At 46.3% G+C, this 22850-nt stretch overlaps 1 protein-coding gene and 1 long non-coding RNA gene across 6 annotated transcripts in view; both read left to right on the forward strand.

Annotated features, from left to right (window-relative positions):
- Positions 1-2247: 2247 nt before the first annotated feature.
- Positions 2248-16211, forward strand: LOC131138589 (rap guanine nucleotide exchange factor-like 1). 3 transcript variants are annotated; one of them, XM_058087631.1, is made up of 17 exons: positions 2252-2704; positions 2849-3078; positions 6590-6668; positions 6774-6942; positions 7029-7126; positions 8111-8223; positions 8302-8469; positions 8765-8862; positions 9058-9180; positions 9318-9496; positions 10092-10182; positions 10536-10586; positions 10669-10756; positions 10829-10893; positions 10966-11020; positions 11116-14763; positions 14914-16211. In XM_058087631.1, the coding sequence occupies exons 3-16, from the start codon at positions 6610-6612 to the stop codon at positions 11238-11240; spliced, it is 1482 nt and encodes a 493-aa protein (XP_057943614.1). In that variant the 5' UTR covers positions 2252-2704; positions 2849-3078; positions 6590-6609; the 3' UTR covers positions 11241-14763; positions 14914-16211. The 3 variants fall into 3 exon arrangements, with proteins under 3 accessions (XP_057943617.1, XP_057943614.1, XP_057943616.1); XM_058087633.1 differs by lacking the exon at positions 10536-10586; XM_058087634.1 differs by lacking the exons at positions 11116-14763; positions 14914-16211 and having other exon boundaries at positions 2248-2704; positions 10498-10586.
- Positions 16212-17057: 846 nt separating this feature from the next.
- LOC131138888 (uncharacterized) overlaps positions 17058-22850 on the forward strand; it is a 7657-nt gene continuing 1864 nt past the window's right edge. Inside the window, exons 1-4 of one of the 3 annotated variants that reach the window (XR_009132153.1) lie at positions 17058-17869; positions 18139-18301; positions 18382-18494; positions 21837-22080. This is a non-coding gene — a long non-coding RNA (uncharacterized LOC131138888). Of the gene's footprint in view, positions 17874-18138; positions 18302-18381; positions 18495-21836; positions 22081-22850 lie in introns of all 3 variants that reach the window. The other 2 variants (XR_009132154.1, XR_009132152.1) reach the window with 2 other exon arrangements.

The following is a 22850-nucleotide window of genomic DNA, read 5'->3' on the forward strand; positions in this document are numbered from 1 at the left end:
ACTCCAATGAAAGAAAGTCAGTCCATTTTAGTTCAGAAAGGGGTGACCTTTGACCTCAAGCAGGCCTCAATTTAGTGGGTTTGCAGGTCTAGCCACGCCCCCTTTCGAGCCAGACACTTGAAACTTGACACACAGGTCAGTGGCCAGCCCCTGATACACATATCAAAAAATCAGGGTCCTGGATCAAAGGGTCCGAGATTTATGGGAAAAAAGAGGGGTTTTTGGAGGGAAAGCAGTTTTTCACGCCCTGGGAGGCCCATATTGACCCCTGCGACCCCAAATTTTTCAGAGGTTTTGTCTTTCCAGCCTCGTGAGACTCCAATGAAAGAAAGTCCACTCGTTTTTTTTCATAATTTTATTTTCCAAATCTGGCTGAAATGGCCACAAAGGCTCTGAGAGTCATCATCGTGCTCTTCAGACCTGATCCGCAGAAATCTTTTTTCCAGACAACGCAGAGGTCTGAAATTCGAGTATGTTCTTGGGGGCCTCCAGATGAGCGGATTGACATCAGTCGGGTGTCGGTCGGACATGTACTTTTCGACCAGCGGGCGTCGGAATTTCGTTGTTTCCTCATGTTCACGCCCCCGCCGATCGGACAAAAAATGTTCAAATGTGTCAGAAAACGCAACAGAACATCTACAAAGAATATGAAGCAAGTGTGCACAGTTTCACATCTGTGCACCCTTTGGTTAGCTACTTAGCTTTAGCAAGGTTGTATCGAGCTGGGACCAATTTCTTCCTAATTGATGGGATGGTGTCTGCAACATATTGAAAAATGAAAAAAAAACTCCTAGAAAAAGTGTTTCTAATTTCAACAAATTGATGGTGACCTATGACCTTTGAGCAGTCTGTTCGATTACTAGGCAAGGTTCCTTTAGAGCTAGACTCTTGAAATTTTGCACACTCGTGCAGAATAATTGTCTGATGACCTGGCGAAAAATTGGTGGACCTAGCTCGATTCTTGATGAATCTATTAAAGTTTTGTTTTTTTTAGGGCCTTTGACTGGCTTCGTGGTCAATCTATTTGGGAAGGAAACATGGTTCCTGTTGAGTCCCGTCCCTGAAATTTTGCACACTCGTGCAGGATAATTGTCTGATGATATGGAGAAAAATTGGTGGACCTAGCTTGATGCATCTATTAAAGTTTTGTTTTTTTAGGGCCTTCGACCGGCTTCGTGGTCAATCTATTTGGGAAGGAAACATGGTTCCTGTTGAGTCCCGTCCCTGAAATTTTGCACACTCGTGCAGAATAATTGTCTGATGATATGGAGAAAAATTGGTGGACCTAGCTTGATGCTTGGCCTCAGGTTCCAACCCTCGCCTCCAGTTTGCCCACCGGCCGGCCACCGTTTCCAGTTTGCCCGCAAGCCAGCAGCTGACAATAGATTGCCCGCCGGCCGCTGCAGTCTGCACCCTGCCGCCGGCTTCGTATTGCTTTTTATGGCGCCGGCGGCCGCAGCCTTCATATTGCTCTCTAGTCGTCATCGTCGCCGTCAGTCCGCTGTCCCGCAATCTTCAGCAGAGTAAGACAAAGCTTACATTAGCCACGACTTTACCGTTGAGAAAACACAGTATATGATTGCCCAGCATAAGGATTACAGTCACGGTGTCATGAAAAAATCCCATCAAACATCAACATAATAGATAGATTTAGAACAGACTTGGCCAGTCGTGTGCAAGAATAACCTATTTACGTGGCTTAAAACAAGTAATTTAACAGCTATTTATTTCATAGACAGTCCCGCAAAGCACGCTGGGATGTGCGCCTATCGACTCTACATTATGAAGAGGACAAGGAACTGCTGATTATGATGCGGGCGAGGGAGGATGTCAATTAAGGGCCTCAATTCTTGAATTTCTTCTCCTTAAAAATTACTTTTATGCAACTCTTGGCTATGTTATCTGTATCATGTGTCATTTGTGTGCTTTCAACATATACTTGTTAGTACTAAATACAGTACACTTCAAAAAGACGTTTGTGTGTTTTCGAAGTGACCACGGGAGGGCGATAGAGGCTGATATCATCTATGTATGTCCGTCACAGGCCACCGTACTGATCCGCCAGTAAGCGGTGACGTTACGTGAAATCCAACAAATCAAATAATACCGCCTTTTTTGCAGCACCCTACAAACGGTACCCAAGGTGCTTCGGGAGTATAAAGTATTAGTTCTCTTGTTATAGTGTGTAAAATCATTGTGAAACACGACGTCACATCCGCGCTGTAACTTCCTGTTTGCACTTCCTGGTTTCGTCCCGAAAAATGGCGCCGACGATCCCAATTACGGTGTGTCAATCTGTTGGCAGCCAAGCTGAAGTATTGTAGAGGGAATGCCGTCTACTGTTTGTAAAACTAATTAGACGTGATTGTTGAAACTCTTTATTGAAAATGCTTGAGAATATATTACATGTATATTGCTTAATTTTTTGAAGTTTTCAACGCTGTTGCAGGCATGTGTTTGGCCAGCTATGTGGGGCGGGTTGAGCGTGAACCAGAAAGTGCGGGGATCTCGTGTGTGTGTGCGCGCGCGCGCGCGGGGGCGCGCTGTTCTGTCGTTGCTGGCTCGTCGAAAAAGAAAGTTGACCGGTGTTGTGCCGAGTTTTGCATGCCTGCCGGTCATCGCGGCGAAGGGCCAGCCTGTCGCGTGTGGTCCCGTTCTTCAGGGAGACGTCTCCGGAGGGGGGGCAAGCCCGGGAGGTGCTCAGGTAAGAGGGCGGAGGGCCGTGGGTGCGCTGCTCGGTTACGCAACACGCAGAGTACGATGACGTCACAAGCATCAGCCTGCAGCCTGATTTTCACGATCGAGAGACTTTCACGTCAACGTCTCGTCTGACCTTTGACTTCTGCAGTCCCGACAGCGAAGACCCTCCCCCCTGACCCTCCGCTGCCGCTCCGGCCAACGGCTCGGCTTGCGGAGACGTCCGCAGTCCGTCCCAGTCGAGCGACGAGCAGAGTTCCGAGGCCAGCGTGGTCGCCGACATCATCGGGGGCGAGGTGACGCTTCACGCCGACACGCCCGAAAATCTCACCCTCGCCCTCCTGGACAGCGTGACCGGAAGACGGTACGGGCAGTGCACTGGTGAGTCATGTGACCGAGTGGCACGGTCGTCAGCCTTCTTGTTAATGGCTAACGTCCACTCTTACTAAACATATGCCATTGATTACTAAACACACTGAATGCACTTGCGTTTAAAGACGGACGAATAAAACCCTAACTCGAAAACCTCAGAGGACGTCAAATGTCCACCTTTCTAGCTGTTTTTCTTTAAAGAAAGTCATGAAGATATCTTATTTTTTTGCTGTTTTTATTCAGCCATCAGACTGGATTTGCTCATACAGCTGATATTATGTCATATTTTTAGATTGCCCAGTCAGTCTTGAAAGTAAGCTATTTTCTTATCGGGCAATTCTAATAAAATCTGATTTGATTCCACAGATTTTACAGCTATTTTGCACCATTTCATCTTGTCAAAGAGATATGACTTAGCCATAATACAGCATGGTGAGTCATTGTGAGACGGTGAATTTGTGTGCGCGGTTATGGATAGTATTATGAAATACAACAATTTTCCATCTGTAAAGGAGGCGTACATTAAAGAGGAACTGCACTTTTGGGGAATGTTGCCAGTCATCCACAGTCCATGTGAAACATGAACACATATTTCTTTCCCTTTTACTGTATATCTATATTAACCAACCACATCTGGCGGACTAACACCACACTCTGTGAGCTGCTTGTGCCATAGACGGAACGACGGAAGACCTAACTCTCCACGTGGCTACCAAGACTCAACAAGATGCTGGTTTCCTGCCAGCATCTTTGACCTGAGGACCGGAGCACACGTCTTGTGCTGGAAGCCATCCCGATGTTGTATCTATGCTGCTGTTATTGACTGAAGTAGCTAAGCTGCACGGGCGATGTGAAATCGATGCGCCTGGGAAAGACGTTTCTGCAGTGTCATCAAAATATGGAAGACACTAAGTATTACATGTTACCATCAGTGCACACGTTAATGCTTGATCACAGCATGTATATCAAACAATAAAACATTTTTTTATGGGGCTTCATAGTCGAAATAGGTACATCCCAATGAAGTGTATCGTTAACTCGTTCACATGAAGTCATTTAAAACTTGTTGGAATGCACAGAAAAGGGAAAGAAATGTGTGTTCATGTTTCACATAAGGGCTGTGGATGATGGGCAAATTTCCAAGGAAGGTGTCCTTCCCCTTTAAATGTATTTAAATGTATTTATCCGATTACATCTGTGAGTATCTCATTGGTGGGCCAAGTGTCCTGTTTTTTTCTAATCAAATTATGGTCACCCTACACTGAAAAAGGTCATTCTGAGAATATGTAATGGTAACATAATTACGTCTCTGCAAATGAGGTTTGTCTCTTGACAAGAATATATAACGTTTTGAATTCATCTACATTTGTTCAAAACACATAGTTTGGATTTTTGTCTTTAATAAGCTGAAAGTTTGCTGGTCGGAATTACTCTGCTCCAACTGCGCCTGCGTGATGAGTGGATTCCGGGAAATCCCGCCGCAACCAATTCAAAGCCCCTGAGCGAGCACCGACAGAAGGACATCATTTGACAACATTGGAAACCTATAGATATATATGTCTTAAATGGACAAAGTACACAGTGTAGGTGGTGGTTATATTTATATATATATATACACACAGTATACACACATTATATAAACATAACCACTACCTACACTATGTACTATATCAATTTAAGAAATAAAATGCTGGAATATCTAAATAATTCAACCAATTACTTCTTTGTTACTTAGTCAAATGTTTTATTTTTTCTTGTGAATGTATTATTTCTCTTTAAACGAGCAACAATGTGTTTTATCCGATCACTTGATTAATCGGCAAAAATTTTGGTAGAATACTTGATTACTAAAGTATTCGATAGCTGCGGCCCTAGAATGAACAAATGAATTATCTTCAAAATTTGAAGTTTGTGAACATAATATGGTTTATGTTTTTGAAGTGTGCAGGAGTACGGGGTACATGGCTGAAGTGGTACGTGACTAAAACGTTGGAGAAGCACTTCTAACCCTGCGAACCACTATATAATAACGTGATGTAAGCAGGAGTAGGGGGTACATGGCTGAAGTGGTACATGACTAAAACGTTGGAGAAGCACTTCTAACCCTGCGAACCACTATATAATAACGTGATGTAAGCAGGAGTAGGGGGTACATGGCTGAAGGGGTACGTGACTGTAAAACGTTGGAGAAGCACTTCTAACCCTGCGAACCACTATATAATAACGTGATGTAAAAACTTGCCTTGCTTTTTTCCAAGCAAATGGAGCCCTGTATTTTATCAGTGTAATAAATAGAAAGGCAGACGCGTTGAGGCGTGTGTGTGTGTGTGTGTGTGTGTGTGTGGGGGGGGGGGATTACATAATCCCTGCTGTCCTCTTTCAGACTGCTTAATACTCTTCTGGTGTGTTCCTGCGTGTTTGTACAGGAATGTGTGTGTGTGTGTGTGTGTGTGTGTCAGTATGTGCCAACAAGAACACACAAGTGATGTACAACCCTTTTCTCTAACTGAAAATCATACTCTACATATTAGTTCTAGTAATATTATACTTTTGTCATTTCTAGTATGTAACTAAGTAATTTTGCTATTACTAAAAGAATTACTACCAATAATATTGCTACTTTGTGCTCCAATTTTTCAGCTTCACTTGATCGTCTACCCCAAATGTACAGTGGTCACTAGGTGTCAGTAATGTTACTGTAATGTTGGAGAGAAAAACCAGCACGCCCTGATGTTGCAACAGCCTTTTTGGACTTTGCATATCATCACAACGGGCCCAATCATCGCTGCTGCATCTTCTTCTTCCGTTACCTGCGCAAATCTGAAACTCAACACTGAACTCCCGACATCACTGCTTGTTCACTTCTCAGCTTGAACACATTTATAGTAACACGCACAAGCTTATTTATTCCTTAAATGGGTTATTATGATTATGTATGGGCCTTTTTTTTAGCTCTGGATGTTGTGTTTGAATGCTTTTCTATTTTTTTACTGATATGTTTCTCATTTGATGTATTTGAGCTGCGTGCATCACTCAGTGTGTATATAGAATGTTATAGCCATGTCGTGTACTTACATGTGAGTGATTATTGCTGCACACATTGACCTTTTGACCTCACTTGACCCTAGCTGAAAGAGGGAGCCATCAGTCATGTGACTGGCATAGCTCCACCCATTATCTTGGCTGGCTCCGCCTTTGACTTCCCTCTCCTCATGCGCACATTTCTTCTGCCATGTTGTCTTTGGTACACGTGCACATACTCATGCACACTGTTCATCTATCTCACTTCCCTTTTCATCCTCTTGCTGTCTCCATGGCAACCCTCTGCAGCAAGGCAGGCTGGGCAGGACACTCCCACTGCAGTTAGGATCTCTGTCTCTCGTGCTCTCGCTCTGTCTCACTCACCCCCCCCCCCACCCCCCACACACACAGTGACACACTTAAGTACAAAAATGTGTTTGGAAATGTGTGTATGTGATTTAAAATCATGATGTGTGTGTGTGTGTGTGTGTGTGTATAGAGACGTTGTTGGACGACTTCATGCTGACCCATCCCATCTACCTGACGGCAGACACCTTCCAGCAAGTTCTACTGCAGCAGTATCCTCCATGTGCACGACCACACACAAACATGTGGACTGTGATGTTTTCACTCCTAGCCTGGCAGACAAAACTGAGGGTAAACTCCTTCACTACCACTCTCAGATTTTCTGTGCATGTGGGGGAGGGGCCAGGGCCAGGTGGTGAAAAGGATGACAGAGAAGGAGGGGGCCTGGATGCCGTGCACAGGAAGCGGGCGGTCCTCAGTGTTGCCTTCCGATACCTCGACACGTACCGAGAACTCCTGCAAGAGGAGGGCGACAAGTTCCCCAAGGTGATACACACAACACTACACAACTATACACAGGTGTGACTACACACATCATGACTCTCTGTGTGTGTGTGTGTGTGTGTGTGGAGGAGTTGTACGGGTGCGTGCTTCAGGAACTGAGTTGTCATCCCGAGCTGGTGGACGATGTGGTCAAACTGCAACGCTGGACAGAAATTTTACACTGCCCGTACGTGCACACACACACACACACACACACACACACACACACACACACACACACACACACACACACACACACACACACACACACACACACACACACACAACACACACACACACACACACACACTCATGTGTTAAAATGGTGGGTAAGATGGCACCAGTGTGTCTGGCTCGCCGCTTCCCACAGCTCACTGTGATTGGTTTTATGTTTGTTTTGTCGTTTGTTCTGAGGACCATGGACCTCATAACACCTCTGCTGGTGTATGATGGTCAGGGATCACTTCAAATCTAGGACATTGTGTGTGAAACAAGAGTTTGATGGGCCAAACAAACTGCGTTAATGTCCATTACTGGGCAACACGAGGAGCGTTGTATTCTCCGGCCTCTTCTCCCTCCGGGTACTTCGGGTGGTGTGAACCCCGACAACCTCCAGCCACTGAGCTGGGCAGCTTTAGTGCCTGTTAATGTTACTGCCAAGTCTGCTAAAGATTTTTCCAATAAGGAAATGACTTGTACCGGGAGAAATGATAAAACGTAAACAAGCCGCGTTGATGACATGGCGCCGTGGCAGATTTTAAAGATGAATGAAAGGCTGTCATGGTGAGGAGATTGAGCGTTCATGTATGGAAGGATTTACTCGGTCGGCTACTAAACACAATAACCTGCACAGAAAACTTTTGAGATTCTGTACCTATGTCGGCTTTCTTTCATTGGATTTGTGCCTCCCGCCAAAACGGACTGTTTAATTTATTCCACCCACTGCCTGCCTCGGGCAACACCCACTCTGCTGTGATTGGTCACACGCCCAAAGTGCTTCCCAACTACAAAGGAACCCCACTTTGGTAATGTAATGGGTATAGGGGTTGATATATGAATCAGGTCTTACGTGCAGTGCTTTTATAAAATGCGCTAGATAAATGAAGTGGATTGAATTGCGAGTGTGTGTGTGTGTGTGTGTGTGTGTGTGTGTGTGTATGTGTTTTGTCAGCTGTGACGAGGAGAAGGAAAGCAGAAGGAAGCAAGTGCGACCGCTCTTCAGACACTTTCGACGAATCGACGCCTGTCTGCAGCCCAGGGAGGCGTTCAGAGGCTCTGATGAGAGTGCGGCATTTCTTGACTAGACCTGTTTCACCTAGCACGGTGGCATGTTAAGCTAACGCTGTGCATCTACGTTGCCAGTCTTCTGCAGGGTCTACACTCCCGATCATTCCTACGTCACCATCCGCAGTCGCCTGTCCTGCCGTGTGGGAGACATCCTGGCTCTGGTTCGAGAAAAGCTGCAGTACAGCGATGAGCAGCCGCTTCTTCCCGGAAACCTCATCCTGGTGGCGGTCACGTCGGCTGGAGGTCAGCTGACACAAGCTGCTAGTTCCCATTTCACCGCTGGCTTGACTGGCTTGGACTGTGACGTCGTCCAGGGCCGTTGACAGCTTTGCCGGGCCCGGGTCAAAATAATGTAAGACAAGATACCCGTTTGCCCCCCCCCCCCTCCCCAATCAACGGCCCTGACGTAGTCACATGACTCACCGTGACGACTTCCTAGTCTTCAAATTGTCCTCATTCTACGTCACACTTTCCCTAAATGATGTAACGTTGGCGTCAATGGTTATGGTTACCTGCGTTCTTGTGTGTGCATGTGCAGAAAAGGCAGTGTTTCGGCCCAGTGACGAGGCCGTCTTCACCACTTTGGGGGTCAACACTCACCTGTTCACCTGTGAACCCTCTGAACTGGAGTCGCTGGTGAGTGGTACCAGAAAAGGTCTTTTTGGCATCGCCACTGCAAACTTCCTGCTTCTTTCAGTTTGGCTTCTTGGCATGAAGCTCAGTATGGATCTAGAAGCAGAGTCCGCTGCAGGCCGGGAAGCTTTATGACATCTGGGTTATTGTCAGAAAGGGCTGGCTTTGTGTGTATGATGTCACTTCCTGTTCCAACAGCTTCCTCTTCCCGAGGAGATCCACTGGACACCCGGAGACAGCAAACTTCATGACATGTCAGCAGAGGAAGTGGCCAACCAGCTGGTGGCGTTTGACTGGGAGCTCTTCAGCTGCGTGCACGAGGTCGGAGCAGCAAGTCCCACGTGCACACGCACGGTCCATGCACACACGCCACCTGACTGTCACAATAAACAATACCAGTGACACTCTGACAGCAAGACCGCTTCTGTGAGTCTCGTCTGCCTTGTCCCCCATTGTAGGTGGAGTTTGTGTGTTACGTGTTTCATGGAGAGCAGTCCCGCTGGCGCCCCCTCAACCTGGAGCTGGTACTGCAGCGCTGCAGTGAGGTCCAGCACTGGGTTGCCACCGAGATCCTGCAGTGTCACTCCCTGCCAAAACGAGTCCAACTGCTCCGCAAGTTCATCAAGATCGCAGCGCTGTGAGTCCCCCAACCTTAATGTCATAATCTGCCGCAAGAACACGGCGCTTTGTGGCGCCGCAGATGTGCTACAGCAGGGTAGACTCGGCTTTCCAGCCAGGGCCACCCACGTATCCGTATGTGCTTAGAAGCCATATGTCATTCATCTCAGCTTCGTCACTCTGTGAAAAAGCAGATTAATATCAACTTCCCTTTTTGCAAAATTTTGGCGTTTTATTTTCCAAATATATTTCTTCTTAAATAACCTTTGGAAAAATATTCCACCTTTCATCTTATGTCATTTTCCCAAATGCGCTTCTGGTAATATGGTGACTTTGTTCCCATGATGATTTTCTTTATTGTTGCATCATAACTTTCCCAAAATTAGGTTTGTCAATTCTCTAACCATTCTTTTTTATAAAATATTGTCAACTTTTTTCCAACTCTGTTGTACTAAATTGAGATAATTTTCCTCATATTACAGATTTATTTCAATTTGACCTCTTTGTTAGAAAATGACTTAAAGTACTTATCCAAACGTGCATAAACGTACATGTGAGCCTTGTGTTCTCTGGACATCGTCATGTGACCAAGCTGCCATGGTCATGTGTTTCAGCTGTAAACAGCAGCAGGACCTTCTGTCCTTCCTCGCTGTGCTGCTCGGCCTCGACAACCCCGCCCTCAGCAGACTGCGGCTTACCTGGGAGGTAATGTCACGTCACACAACACGCTGAGGTCATGTTGGCACTTCCAACGCTCGCTCAAATGTGATGACCACGTCGGAGGTTGTTTACGTTTTTCATCATTTCTACCGGTCTAAGTCATTTTCTTTCATTGGAAGAATCTATAGCGGTACCCTGGATAAAGGTCTCGTTCCAGTAGTGCAGACTTGGTAGACCATTAGACCTGCTGATCATGAGAGAGTTGATTTATTTATTGAATCAACATTTACTTTATTTTCCAATTGAACAAACCTGATGTTGTGGTGTGTGTGTGTGTGTGTGTGTGTGTGTGTGTGTTAGTGTCGATGCACATGTACCTATGTACGTGCGCGCATCAGGGTCTTCCAGGGAAGTTCCGGAAACAGTTTCAGCAGTTTGAAAGCATTGCTGTGAGGTTATTTTTCTTCACTCAATGTTGTTTTTGTTTTTCGTCCCTCGTCTGATGTCTTCTTTTCTTTTGTAAAACCTCAGGATCCTTCCAGAAATCACAAGTCCTACAGAGACCTGATCACCAGTCTGAGACCTCCACTCATCCCCTTCACTCCTCTGCTGCTTAAAGGCACGCACACGCACACGCACACGCACACTGAGGCGTGGAGTACCAACATTTGTTCTTTTGTTTCCTTGTCAGATTTGACTTTTCTTCATGAGAGTTGTAAGACTTTTCACGGCCAGCTGGTCAATTTTGACAAGATGGTAAAAAAAAAAAATTGCTTTGCAGTTGTTGGTACATGGTGGCATTTACCTTTGGTCATTTTTTGTATTCAGCACAAAGTTGCCGACATGGTGCGAAGCATACGAAGATACCGTAGTGGACAGCTGGGTAACACACACACACACACACACACACACACACACAGACAGACACACATACAATATAAATGCTAATGAAGCTAACAGTTTTGACACCTCTGGTAGCCATGGATATGGAGACGTCGCCATCCCACCTGCAGACCAAAGCGTACGTGCGACAGCTGCAGGTGATCGACAACCAGAACCATCTCTTCGACCTGTCCTGCAAACTGGAGCCCAGAGACACGTAGAGATGCCAGGACGCGTCCCACCTCCTCTTCCTCCCTCTCAGCGAACACGTTAAAAGCTTCTTAACAGGCAGCCAATCAGGCGAAGCTCGGCAGCCATCTTGTCTCCTTCCTGACCACAGACGACATGTAGTCGCAGTTTGACCTCGACCCAGCTGATGAGGTGAGCCTAGTGATGGATGATTTATCTCTTCAAAGGTCAACCTCTGACCTCAGGGGCGTGTCTTTCTTCTTAATGAATGAGGAGGACAGCAGAGAAGTAAACAAATGTTTAGTCATTTCTGTCTGGGAAGGTGTACCGTGACACTCTATGGGCGGCGCTTGTGCAATAACAGGAGGCGATGCACGTCTGGTGTCAACCAAGCATGTCGACGACGCTCAGGGCTCCCAGGTTTTGTGTACTTTTTGTGATGATGATTAAGACTTATTTTTCTTCTTTCCCTTGTTGTCTTAGGATCATTTCGATCAACAAAGACAGAGGGATATTTTTTTAAACGTTGTCTCATTGCAACGCTAAATGACATCACACGTCTGCTAGTTGACACCTGGCGGGGCTCTGCTGCGGCCAGTCCTGGATTCAAGTCATTCATTTCCAAATATCAAACAGGCGTCTCAAAAGATGACAAAATTCCAATTCCAAAATACACATGAGACAGGGTATGAATGTTGGGCCGCGCGGCGGATGAGTGTTTAGCATGTAGGCCACACAGCGAGAAGATCCGGCTTTGATTTTCTGCTCCGGCATCTCTTCGTGGAGTTAGCATGTTCTCCCTGTGCATGGCTTTTCTCCGGGTAATCCGCTTTCCTCCCCAGTTCCAAAAACATGCTAGCTGTTAGCTTGATCGGCCACTCCAAAGTGTCCATAGGTATGAATGTGGGTGGGAACGGTTGTTTGTCGATACGTGCCCTGTGATCGGCCGGCCACCGGTACAGGGTGTACCCCGCCTCTCGCCCCCAAAGACAGCCGGGATAGACTCCAGCATACCCCCACCACTATAGTGAGGATAAGCGGTGTAAAAAACGGATGGCCGGACAGTATGAACTGTTTAATCTTCCGAGTCCATGAATGAAAGAAATGAATCAGTAGATTAATTTACCCGCTGACTAAAATATCTGTCGGCGAGCCAGGGCTGATAGTGAGTAACAGCGCCTCCCGTATGCTCAAAGTGTTAACCAATTAGCGTTGTCATATTGAAACAAGATCGGCATCCTTGTGATTTCAGATCGATTTAGAAGAAGTATTTTGACCTGTTAGCATCACAGGTAGTCTCAGGAAACTCGCTGGGTGTTGAAGCCTCCTGCCGGACAACATAGAAACATTCAAAGTAGACGTGAACGGCCGGTCTTTGCTGTAAAACTCAGGCGTGTCCGTTTGTAAAGGTCGCGTATGGAGTGGCTGACCTTGAAACATGTACATAGTGTGAGTGTGTAAATACTTCCAAACGAAAGGAGAATCTATTTTAAAGATGTTTGTTTCACGTAGAGATGAGATTTTATTCACGTGTGTTGTTTACATTGTGCCAAACCGTGAGCCATGACAAGTAAAGATCCACGTTAGCATGACGATGGTATTTGTCAAGGGTCGAGGAGCGAGCTACACGAGCTGGCAGTGCTGTAGCATTTGCGCTTTCAGTTGTGAACTTGTAACTTTGTTCTCTGAAATGTAACCAAGAATTTGTATGCTTTAAAAGTATGGAGACAACCACCAATATTTTTGCAACCTTTTTCTTTGTAATGATTTGGCACTTTAAGATGGCATTCCTATTTTGAAACGATGCATCACAATGTTGTTTCCTGCAGTTGCTCAAATAAACCCGATGAAGGCGACATTGTGCTCTTCCATTGTGTCATCACGCCCGGCATCACACGATGTGTGTGATGGACGGAAATCACCCCCTGGAGTGAGGCGTGTAGGGCCGAGTGCCCACGCCTCCTCCAAGGGGCACCAGGGAATGCACTCGCCCCATCCAGTAGGGAATGTCACTCCCGAGGGACAAATCTCCTGTGTTGGATCATGTGAGTACGGGCGCGGCGCGTCCCGTATGGCACCGATGTCCAACCCCCTTCAGTCGGGTCCATATCGGTACACAGAATTACAATTTGTATATATTTTTTCATATTTGAGTGTTTTGTATTTTGTCCCTTTTAATTTGAGATGTGTATATGTGTGCATATGTGTCTTTTTCTTCTTTTCTTTCTGCTTTTCCCTTTAGGGGTCGCCACGGCAAATCAGCCGCCTCCATCCAACCCTGTCTTTCTCACACCCGCTACCCTCATGTCCTCCTTCACTACATCCATAAAGCTCCTCTTTGGCCTTCCTGTACGCCTCCTACCCGGCAGAATCCTTCTACCGATATATTGACTATCTCTACTCTGGACATGTCCCAACCATCTCAGTCTGTCCTCTCTGACTTTATGTCCAAGGTCTCTAACATGTAATGTCTTTCAGATGAACTTGTTCACGATCCTATCCATCCCAACGAGAACGTCAGCATCCTCATATCTGCACCGGGGGTGGGGGGGCGTAGCGGCAAAGGTGTTTGATGAGCGCAATGCATAATTGTGTCTTTGGATGCAGGAGTGCGTGGCCTCTGATGTTTCCCCCTCCAGATTTACAAAGACACAATGCAGCTCCCTCCGACCTTCTCTGTACTTCTCTATGAACATTCTCAAAGCAATACAGCATCTGTAGTACTCTTTTTTATTTTTTGGCATGAAACCCTACTGCTGCTCCCACATGGTGACCTCTGCCCTTAGCCTAGCTTCAAGTAGTCTATGCCATAACTACCATCTGGTGCCTTCCTACTCTTCATCTCTTTTTTCTCACTTCCTCTTTACCAATGTTTGGTACTTCCAGGTCCACAGCAGATACCTCTTCTACTCTTCCTTCTTTCTTGTTTTCCTCATTCATCGACTTTAGAAATTTTTTTTGTCCATCCTCCCAACCCATAACCGGCATCTGTCAGTACACTTCCATTCCTATCCTGGACCACTCTAACCTGCCGCACGCCCTTCCCGTGTCCGTCTCTCTGCCTCGCCAACCTGTAGGGATCCATCTCTCCCTCCTTACTGTTCAAGCTAGCGTAGGAGTCATCATAGACCTCTTGTTTTGGCTTTCCTACCTCTACTTTCACCTTAGCATTCATCTCTCTGTACTCCCCCTCTACTCTCTTCAGTCCTCTCCATGTCCCACTTGTTCTTAGGTAACCTTTTTGGCCGTATACACTCCCGCACCTCCTCATTCATGGTCCAGTCATCCAGGAAGCACCTCCCGACCATCCAGAGCGTGTCTCAATTTCTGCCTAAAAGTCCTATAACACTTTTGTTTCAGATTTGAGCATTTGGTCATCTGCTCTGCCTTTGCCCTCTCGGTCTTCCTCACCGTGAGGGTTCTTCTACACACCACCGTCTTATGCCGTCTGGCTACACTTTGACCTCCCACTACTTTGCAGTCACGATCTCCTTCAGATGACAGCGTCTACACAAGATGTAGTCTACCCGTGGACTCCTACCCCCGCTCTTACAGGTCACGCTATATTCTTCTGGAAGAAAGCATTCACTACAGCCATTTCCATCCTTTTGGCAAAGTCCACCACCATCTGTCCTTCTGCGTTCCTCTCCCGAATAGCTAACCTGCCCATCACCTCTTCATCATCTGTATGTCCTGCACAAACAGGTCCATTCAAGGTTGCCCCGATGACAACTCCTTCCCTTCCAGGAATGCTCTGTAAGACTTCATCGGCGTCCAGCCAGTTTTTCTCTTTTTCCTCCAACTCCCATCCCGCTCATGGGACATACCCGCTAACAACATTGAACAGCGCACCTTCATTTTTCATCCTCAGACTCATCACCCTATCTGACAGTGTTTTTACCTTCCCAAGCAACTCCTCCTACTCCATTGGTCTTCCATCTCAACGATGATGGAACAAGTTGAACTCCGCCCCTATAGGCAGTCAGACTAGACAGTTTGTTCCATCAGAGGTGGCCAGAGGTTACAAACATTCATTCATTTCCGGTTGGTAGATTGTTGAGTTGAGGGATTAGCAACCATTAAAGATACAAGAAATCATTCCGATTGCCATGATGATGGCTGTCTGTCTTAACCATAGCGGTCGGAATTCTTATATTTTAGCATTAGGTCAGTCGATTTGAGGAAATGGAGTATTTTCAATGGTGTTTTCATGTCAACAGGTCCTGATTAACCCGGGAAATGTTGTTTCACCTGGCAAAGTCCTGATGTTTGTATAACTATGCTTCTGTACTGTCTTTTGCAGTTAATTTCTTCTCTTCACCTGTGTGCCAACATAAATTATCAGTTGGATATTGTATGTAAGTGTCCAGTTAAATGTCATGTGTTGTAAAAGTTTATTCCTTAAAGGGAACTGGCCATTGTGAGCTAAATTGTTAAATTTTTTTTCAGTAGGACATGCCGATGCACACACTACAATGAGACACAGCCAGTTGAGTCAGCCATAATGTTTTGACAGCATCAAAGCTTTATTTGTATTCATCACTATGGCGGCCTGTAGTGGACAAAAGGAATAACGATTTTGATTACAAAAGGCAATTCCATGTCAGCCCATTGACAGAAAGGTTGAGTTTTATCTCATGGAATGTAAAGTTTGAACATATACGAATACATAGTCACACAAAGGTTGTAAGTTACACCAAATGACAAGAAAATAGTAAAATAGACTCCTATAAAGGACACTGCAGTCGCAGGGCTACCTATAGTATTTGTCAGCCTTTTGTGGTAGAAGGTCTGCAAGGATGTTAAGACCTTGCCATTCAATGTGACGCAACTTTGCAGTTTGGGTTGATGAAATTGCTTGTGGCCTGGCGCCCAGCTGCACCGGCCACGCCCCGAGGATCCCACACGCTCACGGCCCCGCTGCCACCGGCGGCCCACGGAGGCCCCGCCCTCGCTGGGGTCCCGAGACGGCTCAAGCCACGCCTACCCGGCGGCCAAGCCACGCCTCGGTCCAGGCCGCCGAAGGCGTCCCCGCCTCCCGCGGCGGCCCGGCCGCGGCCCGGGCCCCGCCTCCCGCGGCGGCCCCGCCTCGGCCCGGGCCCCGCCTCGGCCCCGCCCCCGCCTCGGCCCGGGCCCCGCCCCCGCCTCGGCCCGGGCCCCGCCTCCCGCGGCGGCCCGGCCCCCGCCTCCCGCGGCGGCCCGGCCCCGCCCCGGGCCCCGCCCCCGCGGCGGCCCCGCGGCGGCCCCGCCTCGGCCCGGGCCCCGCATGGGCGGCCCCGCCTCGGCCCGAGCCCCGCATGGGCGGCCCCGCCTCGGCCCGAGCCCCGCTCCGGCGGCCCCGCCGAGGCCCGAGCCCCGCATGGGCGGCGGCCCCGCCGAGGCCCGAGCCCCGCATGGGCGGCGGCCCCGCCTCGGCCCGAGCCCCGCTTCGGCGGCGGCCCCGCCGAGGCCCGAGCCCCGCCCGCATGGGCGGCGGCCCCGCGGACACCGGCGGCCGCCACCCGGCACCGCCCCAGGTTCCGTTCCTCGCCGGCCGCTGCAGACTGCTCGCCGGCGGCCGCCGCCTTAATAATGCTCTTTGGTCGCCGGCGGCCGCCGCCTTAATAATGCTCTTTAGTCGCCGGCGGCCGCCGCCTTAATAATGCTCTCTAGTCGCCGGCGGCCGCCGCCTTAATAATGCTCTTTAGTCGCCGGCGGCCGCCGTCTTCATAATGCTCTCTCGTCGCCGTCGCCGTCGCCGCCGTCTTCATAATGCTCTGTAGTCGCCGTCGTCGCCGTCTTCATTATGCTCTTTAGTCGTCGTCGTCGCCGCCGCCGCCGCCGCCGCCGCCGCCGCCGCCGCCGCCGCCGCCGCCGCCGCAATCTTCAGCAGAGTAAGACAAAGCTTACATTAGCCACAACTTCACCGTTGAGAAAACACAGTATATGATTGCCCATCATAACGTTTAGGGTTAGGGTGTCATGAAAAAACCCCATCAAACATCAACACAATATATCTATTCTATATATATCTACAACAGACTTGGATAGTCGTGTGCAAGAATAACCTATTTACGTGGCTTAAAACAAGTAATTTAACAGATATTTCTTTCATAGACAGTCCCGCAAAGCACGCTGGGATGTGCGCCTATCGACTCTACATTATGAAGAGGACAAGGAACTGCTGATTATGATGCGGGCGAGGGAGGATGTCAATTAAGGGCCTCAATTCTTTCATTTCTTCTCCTTCAAAATTATTTTTATGTCAATCTTGGCTATGTTATTTGTATCATGTGTCATTTGTGTGCTCTCAACATACACTTGTCAGTCCCAAATACAGTCAACTTCATCTATGTATGTCCGTCACAGGCCACCGTACTGATCCGCCAGTCAGCGATGACGTTACGTGAAATACAACTAATCAAATAAAAACTCTTTTTTCACAGCACCCTACGAACGGTGCCCAAGGAGCTTCAGGAAAGTATTAGAAAGTATTTAAGTACTTAGAAAGTATTATTTCTCTTGTTATAGTGTGTAAAATCATTGTGAAACACGACGTCACATCCGCGCTGCAACTTCCTGTTTGCACTTCCTGGTTTCGTCCGGAACATGGCGCCGACCATCCCAATCACGCCGTGTCAATCTGTTTGCAGCCAAGCTCAAGTATTCTACAGGGAATGCCGTAAGTACGTGTTTATTTCATGTTTTGAGATGTCAAAAACGCTGCAACATCGGTGCCGTGTTAAAACAACCGACGATGTATATGTTCAAGCTAAAATGCTAGGCCATAGTCGTACCTCCGTTGGACATTCATCGACTACTGTTTGTAAAACTAATAGACGTGATTTTTGAAACTTTTTATCGAAAATGCTTGAGAATATATTGAAAATGCTTGAGAATATGTAACATGTGTATCGCTTTGTTTTTTTCTACTTTTCAACACTGTTACAGGCATGTGTTTGGCCAGCTATTGTCGGCCGGGTTGAGCGTGAACCAGGAAGTGCGGGGATCTCGTGTGTTCTCTCGTTGCTGGGTAGTGGAAAAAGAAAGTTGCCGGGAAGCAGCAGGCAACCGTGTTTCTTTCCCTGACGAAATCAGGCCGCCCCTTACCACGGTATGGGGCTGAAAATACTGACAGTTAACACCGCCACGACCGTGAAAATGTGCCCAAGTAAACTGTTTGTCTTTCAACAGCATCGTTTTCATTGGCGCCAACCTCATTCGGCATCGAGTCGGCGTTCCAACACCCTGACGGAGAACACCGGAGTTGCCATCTAACTCTGACGCCACACAAGCAATGCTACAAGGTCAGTATCAAAGTTTCAAGTCACGTTGAAGCACGAATAGTGGCGTTTCGCTCCGACAATAGGACAATACACAGTACATAAACGATGTCGAAGTTGACGAGCTGAAGCCGAGGCCGTCATTTTGTGGACATACAGTCCCTGACAAAAGTCTTGTCGCTTATCCAAGTTGTAGGAACAACAAATAATAACTTGACTTGTAGTTGCTCAATTGGAATCAGAAATGACTTATATGAAAGGCAAAGCCCTCTAGATGATGCTTTTTATATCAAAATAAAGTTTTGTACCATTCATTGAGTTTTAACATTTCATTAGGACATAAAGGTCAGATTTTGCTTGGACAAAAGTCTTGTCGCATACAAAAAAATGTAGAAATAATACATATACTTAATTTTGAATACACAAATATGCTACAATAACATCAGAACATAAAGTCATTGTACCTTGCAAAAAGAATTAATATTGTGTATGGCTTCCATGAGCTTGGAGGACTGCATCCATACATCTTGGCAATGACTCAAATAACTCATCTGGAATGGCCAAGAAAGCAGTCTTGCAGGACTCCCAGACTTCATCAGGATTTTTCGGCTTCATCTTCCAAGCCTCCTCCTTCATCTTACCCCAGACACGCTCAATAATGTTCATGTCTGGCGACTGGGCTGGCCAATCCTGGAGCACCTTGACCTTCTTGGCTTTCAGGAACTTGGATGTGGAGGCTGAAGTATGAGAAGGAAGCAGAATTTGCCCTTTCTTGTGGTTTGGAATGTAATGGGCAGCGAGAATTTCTTGATATTTCAGGCTGTTGGTTGTTGATGAAGGAGGAGGCTTGGAAGATGAAGCCGAAAAATCCTGATGAAGTCTGGGAGTCCTGCAAGACTGCTTTCTTGGCCATTCCAGATGAGTTATTTGAGTCATTGCCAAGACGTAAGGATGCAGTCCTCCAAGCTCATGGAAGCCATACACAATATTAATTCTTTTTTCCAAGGTACAATGACTTTATGTTCTGATGTTATTGTAGCATATTTGTGTATTCAAAATTAAGTATATGTATTACAGTGAAGAAAATAAGTATTTGAACACCCTGCTATTTTGCTATTTCTCCCACTTATAAATCATGGAGGGGTCTGAAATTTTCATCGTAGGTGCATGTCCACTGTGAGAGAGATAAACTAAAAAGAAAAATCCAGAAATCACAATGCATGATTTTTTTAACAATTTATTTGTGTGATACAGCTGCTAATAAGTATTTGAACACCTGAGAAAATGAATGTTAATATTTGGTACAGTAGCCTTTGTTTGCTATTACAGAGGTCAAACGTTTCCTGTAGTTTTTCACCAGGTTTGCACACACTGCAGGAGGGATCTTGGCCCACTCCTCCACACAGATCTTCTCTAGATCAGTCAGGTTTCTGGGCTGTCGCTGAGAAACACGGAGTTTGAGCTCCCTCCAAAGATTTTCGATTGGGTTCAGGTCTGGAGACTGGCTGGGCCATGCTAGAACCTTGATATGCTTCTTACGGAGCCACTCCTTGGTTTTCCTGGCTGTGTGCTTCGGGTCGTTGTCGTGTTGGAAGACCCAGCCACGACCCATCTTCAATGCTCTGACAGAGGGAAGGAGGTTGTTCCCCAAAATCTCACAATACACGGCCCCAGTCATCCTCTCTTTAATGCAGTGCACTCGTCCTGTCCCATGTGCAGAAAAACACCCCCAAAGCATGATGCTACCACCCCCATGCTTCACAGTAGGGATGGTGTTCTTCGGATTGTACTCTTCATTCTTCTTCCTCCAAACACGCTTATTGTAATTATGACCAAAAAGTTCTATTTTGGTCTTATCTGACCATAAAACTTTCTCCCATGACTCCTCTGTATCATCCAAATGGTCATATGCAAACTTAAGACGGGCCTTGACATGTGCTGGTTTAAGCAGGGGAACCTTTTGTGCCATGCATGATTTCACATCATGACGTCTTAGTGTATTACCTACAGTAACCTTGGAAACGGTGGTCCCAGCTCTTTTCAGGTCATTGACCAAGTCCTGTCGTGTAGTTCTGGGCTGATTCCTCACCTTTCTTAGAATCATTGAGACCCCACGAGGTGATATCTTGCATGGGGCTCCACTCCGATTGAGATTGACCGTCATGTTTAGCTTCTTCCATTTTCTAATGATAGCTCCAACAGTGGACCTTTTTTCACCAAGCTGCTTGGTAATTGCTCCGTAGCCCTTTCCAGCCTTGTGGAGGTGTACAATTTTGTCTCTGGTGTCTTTGGACAGCTCTTTGGTCTTCGCCATGTTACAAGTTAAAGTCTTACTGATTGTATGGGGTGGACAGGTGTCTTTATGCAGCTAACGACCTCAAACAGGTGCATCTTATTCAGGATGATACATGGAGTGCAGGTGGACTTCTAATGGGCAGACTAACAGGTCTTTCAGGGTCAGAATTCTAGATGATACACAGGTGTTCAAATACTTATTTGCAGCTGTATCACACAAATAAATTGTTAAAAAATCATGCATTGTGATTTCTGGATTTTTCTTTTTAGTTTATCTCTCTCACAGTGGACATGCACCTACGATGAAAATTTCAGACCCCTCCATGATTTATAAGTGGGAGAAATAGCAAAATAGCAGGGTGTTCAAATACTTATTTTCTTCACTGTATTTCTACATTTTTTTGTATGCGACAAGACTTTTGTCCAAGCAAAATCTGACCTTTATGTCCTAATGAAATGATAAAACTCAATGAATGGTACAAAACTTTATTTTGATATAAAAAGCATCATCTAGAGGGCTTTGCCTTTCATATAAGTCATTTCTGATTCCAATTGAGCAACTACAAGTCAAGTTATTATTTGTTGTTCCTACAACTTGGATAAGCGACAAGACTTTTGTCAGGGACTGTAATTGGCGCGCAGCATGCTCCAAATAACGGAAGCAATTGTTTCAACCGGTTCATTTGCAATCCATAACATAATGTCAATGACAACTGAAGCTAAAAGTGGTTTATTTTTAAATATTTCTTTAGACGTGAAAATCCCTTGATGTCCTGGTTAAGTCGTGTGCATGGCGTGTTAAGTTCGTGCCTGTTGCCATCAGAGGCGAGGCATCTCTTAGGTGAGTGTAAGCCGCTGATTTCATCTTTGAGCATCGTTGTGACAACGGAAGAGAAAACACTCATAACCCTTCCCCCTTATTCGGTCTATTTTTATGGCGACTAAAAAAAAAAACTCACTTCTAAACACCACATCATTACAATAAGTATTCAATGCAGTAATGAATTTCATAAAACTCAGTATTTCATTACAGCAAAGGAATAGCAGCTAATCTTCCTACTTCTGTTACAGATGAAAAGCCGCTTGGCGCTTAACAGCCCGTGGGATCCCTCTGCATCCATCTCAACATGAGCTCCAAATCGTCATGTGATGCCATACGTTCTCCAGTGGACTGTTTCACCTATTGCACGCACAAGACGCCATTTTCTGGAGCTTCAACCTTTTGCGTCCATCAGCAGTCTGTCGGCCCCCGGGGAAGGACTCATGTAACCGTGTTGGCACACCATCAACAACATGGCCTCGGCGTTCTTCACAGGTAGGAAGACTTGTTCAAGTAAATGACATGATACATACACACATGTAGCACAGTAACACAGGATAAATGAATAGATGACAAAAGATATGCAATTCATACACGAGTGCCATGACTAATGCTTTGGCTGGAAAGGTTGCTCTGGCTGTTACAGCACAATGTTAGCCGGCCACATGGAGGTCATTACAATTGGCCTACATTTCTTCCCAGCTCTGACAGCTACTCTCTTCTTAATCACCACTTGTACTCTTTGTTAAAGCTTAAGGCTAAACCAACTGTAACACTTGTCTACACGAGGGGAGCATCTGTTGACAACAATGGAAGTATTATTTTGCAATAATCTAGTCATGTTAGTACTTACAAAAAATGTCACACTTTGTATAAGGAATGTTTTTGCAGTATTTATGGGTTACAATCGCTCCACTTGTTGTGTACTTATTTGGACCTTTAAAAGCATTTGTTTCTATCTTTTTTTTTTTCTCAAAAATTGTATTTGTAGTATTTTAAATGCATGCAAGTGACCACTATATGGCGGAATTTCCAAAGAATATTAGCAGTACCTAAAAAAAAAAAAAAAAAAAAAATTCCCAAGTACAGTCGCAGTAATTTTAAGTGACCACTAGATGGCGGAAATTCACAGTTTCAGTTGCAGTAATTTAAAGTGGCCACCAGATGGCGGAATTTCACATTTTAAGTTGCAGTACTTTTAAGGGACCACCAGATGGTGGAAATTCCCAAGTATAGTTGCAGTAATTTCGAGTGGCCACTAGATG

Source organism: Doryrhamphus excisus, chromosome 11 (genome assembly GCF_030265055.1).
Source record: "Doryrhamphus excisus isolate RoL2022-K1 chromosome 11, RoL_Dexc_1.0, whole genome shotgun sequence".
Lineage (NCBI taxonomy): Eukaryota > Metazoa > Chordata > Actinopteri > Syngnathiformes > Syngnathidae > Doryrhamphus > Doryrhamphus excisus.